At 58.7% G+C, this 5,144-nt stretch overlaps 1 protein-coding gene across 1 annotated transcript; it reads right to left on the minus strand.

Moving 5' to 3' along the window:
* Positions 1-208: 208 nt before the first annotated feature.
* On the minus strand, positions 209-4,047 carry ZFP36L1 (ZFP36 ring finger protein like 1). Its single transcript, XM_053981412.1, has 2 exons — positions 3,574-4,047; positions 209-2,732 (listed from the first exon to the last, which is right to left on the minus strand). Exons 1-2 carry the CDS (start codon positions 3,628-3,630, stop codon positions 1,782-1,784), a joined length of 1,008 nt encoding a protein of 335 aa, XP_053837387.1. The 5' UTR covers positions 3,631-4,047; the 3' UTR covers positions 209-1,781.
* Positions 4,048-5,144: the final 1,097 nt, after the last annotated feature.

Here is a 5,144-nt window from a genome sequence, read left to right on the forward strand (position 1 = left end):
CAGGGTAGGTCCCACCAGGTATTTGCTGCCACTGATCTGCTCCCAAGCACTTGCATGGCTGACCCGCTGAATCAGTGAGGATCGATGGAGGGATGCCTGGGCACACTGTGGGCACTTCAAGGGTCAAGAGAAGGGAAGCACCTGCATTTGTGGGGTTGTCTCAAACCAGCCCCTCAATTTTTGTAAGTAAAACCAGCTCCACTGTCAGTTTCTTGAAAAAACTTGGGGTTTATTGATTTAAACTGCAAACAGTCATTACAAAAGAGATTCTCTTTTAAATAAACTCACACAAAGAGGAAGAAAAAGCAGTGTAGCGAACAGTAACAGGGGGAAAAAAAATTACATTCATTATTCTCTTTGTGCCAGTCCCATTCACCTTGGCAAGGAAAACTCCAAACTTGGAATACAGAAATGCAAAGACAAACTGTATTTGGAATGTCTTCAGATAGGCACTTTGAGCCCAAGGCTTTTCTCCTTGAAGAATCTATACAATAAGAGGAAGAAAATGGTCTTCCTTCCACGTTGTCTCGCGACAGAGCTCAGGTATGTACATTCTAAAGCCCAGGTAGGCAAGACCCGGGAAAGGAGAAGAGAAGGAGAAGAGAAAAGGCAAAGATGCACAACAACTCCATTTGCAGTCCAACACAAAAAAAAGGGGAAGGGAGTTCTAAAATAAATAATCCAAACACAGTTTTTGCATTTTTTTAAATTAATTTTTCATTTTTTAAAATAAAATAACCAAAAAAAGTGTAAAGTTACAAAAAATGTCATTGTAGTATAATATATTAAACTGTGGGGAAAAAAGGAAAAAAGACACTTCACAATCTTAAGATTAATATGGAAGATCATAATTTAAACATAAAAGAATATATTCTATGGATTCATCATCCCGATAAATATGAACAAAATTAAAAAGCAAAGGTTTTGGCAATAAATACGTTTTGATAAGTTAAATAAGCTTTTTATATTGTTGTGCAGTGACAAGCAAAATTTGCTCTCCAATTTCTGAAAAGTTATACAAAATTAAAAACCCAGAAAAAATAATAAAAAGCTTGGCGTGAGTGCTCTAAGATAGGTCTAAAGTACTCTAGAGCAAAACCATTAAAGCTATGTCTACTGGAACTTTGTTTACACGAACTTGTGTGTGTGGAATGACTTCTGTTAGCCCCACCCCTCTATTTCTTTATTTGTTTTAAGATGTCACATGTATACATGGGGAACTTTTAGCACCAAAATCAAGTCTCTCATAGTCCATCTGTTTTTTGCTTTTCTTTTGTTTTCTTCCTCCCAGTCGAAGTCCCACTCATGTTACAATCTTTGTCCGTTCTCAGCTTTTCTTCCCACAGACCTGAGCAGATCCAGGCAAGATTTCGTCTTTTAAGGGGAGGGGAGAAAGAGGACTGGATGTTAACACTCGCCCACGTGCCTGCAGCCTAGCAGAAACTGGCCAGTTGGGAAGGGACTGGGAGAGGGCGATGCAGTACGTGGCCAGTGGAGGGAGCCGGATTCGGACATTTCCTGCACATCTGGAAGTGCACAGAGCTGCTGGTGCCCTCTGCAGCTGGAGAGGTAATACAGTCACAGTGAAAAGTGTTAAAAGGCACTAATTTTGTAAACGTTATTGCTTCTCATCGTAATTTTGGCACTTAAGGTTTAAGCCAGTGGGTATCAGGCAGGCAGGTGGACATGTTAACATCCAGCTTGGACTACTGGGGACAAGGTGGGGGGAGTTCAGCTTAACATTGTAATAGAGGTGGGGAGGGGCAAGAGCAAACCCCAGATTAGTCGTCGGAGATGGAGAGTCTGCTGAAGATGGGAAGACGTCTTGAGGTGTCCAGGATAGGGGAATCTGAGCCGCTGTGGCTGCTGCTGGAGCTGCTCAGATAGCCCTCCTGGTCAGAGAGGGAGTCCTGAGGACTGGGTGGCGAGTCAAACATGTTGGGGGACTCGGACATGGGCCTGAACAAGAAGGTGGTGGGGGAGCTCCCGCTGGGCACCTGCACCCCCATGCTGGGGGCAAAGAGACTGACCAGCTCCTGGCTGGAGAAGGTGAAAGGGTTGCTGGCGCAGTCAGGCAAGGTGGGGGAGCCCAGCAGGTCGTCGGCGCTCAGCATGGGCGGCGGTGTGATGGAGGTGGGGCTGTCCAGCAGCCCGCTGGCAGCAGTGCTGGGGAAGCCGGCGAAGCTGAAGCTGTGCTGCAGGCGGGGTCTGTCGGTGACGGCCGGCTCCCGGCTCCCCGCCACGGCGCGGCGCTCCTCCGCGTTGTGGATGAAGTGGCAGCGCGGCCCATAGGGACAGAAGCCGATGGTGTGGAAAGTGCGGCACAGCTCGGTCTTGTACTTGGGGTGACGGGTTAGGCTCCGCAGCTCGTGGATGCCGTGGGCGAACTGGCACTTGTCACCATACTTGCAGGCGCCGTTCTCCTCGAAGGGGCGGCACAGCTCCGTTTTGTAGCGGCTGGAGTTGACCTGTCCCCCGGGCTGCTTTTGCTGCAGTAGGCGCTCGCCACCCTCGGAGAAGGAGCGGTCCCGGAAGCGGCTTTCGCGGGGGCCCAGCATGGGAGCCGGCTCCCCTTTCAGGCTGCTGAGGAGCTGGTTCTGGTGAAACTTGGAGTTGGGCAGGGTGACAGAGTGCCTCCTAGGGAAACCCCCGCCCGCCGGGGTGCCCACCGCCTTCCTGTCCAGCAGGCACCCGCTGACACCCGAGGGGCCGTAATTCAGCATCTTGTTGCTCTGCGGGGACAAAGCAAGAGCCGGTCACGTCAATGCTACTGCCACCACCTCCTCCGACATCGCCACGCAGCCCCGAGAGCGCGGCGCGGCACCCCACCGCCGGCCACTGTCGCGGCCCGGGGAACGGCGGCGGCCGCCCTGCCCCGACAGCCGTGCCCCGACATCTCCCCCGCGGCCACGTCTGCTGCAGCCCCCCTCCGCCGCCCCACGCGCGGGCCCCCTGCCGCGCCCCTCCCCGTCCGCGGCGCGGAGCGGTCCCGTGGCCAGCCGAGCGCCCGGCGCGGGGGGGCGCCCGAAAACCCCGCGCGACGGGAGCGCTTCCCCGGGAGCGCCCGCGGGGACGGCGGCGCGCGGGAAGGGCAGCGCGCGGCGCGGCGCCCGCCCAACCGCTCCCGCAGCGCGGCCGGCGAGGGGCGGCCGAGCCCCGCGGGGAAGGAGCCCGCCCGTCCGCCCGCTCCTTCCCCGCCCGGCCCCGCGGCAGCGCCGCCGCCCTCCGCGCCGCGCCCGGGCGTGTTGTAGCGCGGCGGCCCCGGGGGCACGGGAAGGATCCGGCCCCCCCCCGCTCGGCGCCGCGGCCGAGCCCGCCGGGAGCGCGGGCGGCTCCCCCACCCTTCCTCCTCCGGAGCGGCCGAGGCGGGAAACGCGGGCGGGAGAGACCCCGGAGTCCCGAAACGGGGCGGCCGCGCTCGGATCTCGCCCCGCGCCCTCCGGTCCCGGCGCTGAACTTGCTCACGATCAGAAAACGAAGTGGGGGGAGGGGAAGGGGGAAAGCCCGAACACGAGCCCTAACGAAGCTGAAAAGCCCCGAAGTTGGCGGCGGAACCCCCGCCGGCGCCCTTACCTTGCATAAAACTTCGCTCAAGTCGAAGATGGTGGGCGACACCAGGGCTGTGGACATCTTCGGCGAGCGAGGGGGGAAGCGAGTGGGGCAGCGGCACTCGGACACGAGGAGTCACGGCGTGGGTAAGGCACAGCCTCCAGCGCCCCTGCTCGCAGCCTCCCCCCGCCGCCGACACAGCCACCAGCCCGCCCGGCCGCCGCGCCCGCTCGCCGCTTCCAGGGGGCTCGGGGAAAGCTCAACTTATAAAGTTTGTGACTTACCCCCGGGAGGAGGAGCCGGCGGCGGGAAAGGGGAGGAGGAGGAGGGCAGGGTGATTGACACCGCGACTGAATCACCCGGGCGGGCAGGCCCAAAAAAACTTTCGGGAGGAAGGAGAGGGGGAGGGACAAGGGGGAGGGGGGAAAGAACGCGAAGCGGCCGGCGGGCGGCCGTGCCGGGCCCGCCCTGCCCCGCGCTGCGCTGCGCTGCGCCGGAGGGGGCGGTTGTGCGGCCGCACCGAGTGACTCCGCGCGCCTGTGCGCGCGTGGCCGTTTCTGCTCGCGTCTCCGCGCGCGCGCCCCCGTGCGCGCGTGCCCGCGCGCTTGTCCGCGTGCGTCCACGTTGCGCGCGTGCGTTTAACTGGGCACGCGCCCGCGCGCGAGCTCCCCTCCGCCGGCGCGCGCGCGGCCGTCCCGTTCCGCTCCGCGCGGGGGGAGCGGCGGCCGCGCGCCCAACGGCCGCGCCGGGCGGCGGCTCCGCGGCTCGCGGACATTTCCCGCGGAAACCCAGCGGGCTCTGCGCGCTCGGACTTCAAGTGGCCGGACCCGCGTCCGGCCGCGGCTCTGCGCCCTGGAGGGCTTCGTGCCCAGCACCCCCCGCCGCCCTCCTCCCCTCCCTCGGAGCCTTACTCGTTCTTTCAAATTTTTACTGAAACCTGGCAGGCTCCGCAAGGGGAAATAGCTCACATCCCCAGCAATTTAAGTTGTTAAGATGCGTGTCTGCCCTTTAAAAGGGTGTTTGATAAATCCTGCCTTTTCTCACAGTCCCCGGGACTCAACACTCTAAAACTGAAAAAAAAAATATTAAAGAAACTGTCTCTAAGCAAGTAACGTGTTCCAGGTTTTAGTAAACAAAGTGTGCTTCAATGATTCATACTGATATCGGCATGGCAGAGACGAGGGGGGCAATGGTGGCTGTTTCTGTATAAAAATAAAAACGAGCCCAGCTCTTGAAAGCTTGTCAATACCAGGGCGCCCCAGCGCTCAGTCTCTGCCCAGTTATCCCCCTTAGCCCCGGCTGGGCCGAGGCTTGCCCCAGCTATAACTTCAGTGGGTGTTTCATCCAAGGCCGAGCAATGGCATCTGGGCCCTCTTCCCCGCCCCTGCACTGCAGGCTCTTCCTCCTTCCCTGCACTCCGGCTTGGTTGGGAGAACAGAAACCCCTGGCTTGGGCTGCAGAGCGCTGACCCGAGCGGCCATCGCACCGAAAACTTCAAACAAATGATCCACTTCCTCCTCTGTTTGCTTTGGAGTCGCGGCATCTGGACTTTGCGCTGGCGGCTGATTTTTTCACCTCCTCTGGTCTTCAAGAAC

Source organism: Vidua macroura, chromosome 6, assembly GCF_024509145.1.
Source record: "Vidua macroura isolate BioBank_ID:100142 chromosome 6, ASM2450914v1, whole genome shotgun sequence".
Classification (NCBI taxonomy): Eukaryota; Metazoa; Chordata; class Aves; order Passeriformes; family Viduidae; genus Vidua; species Vidua macroura.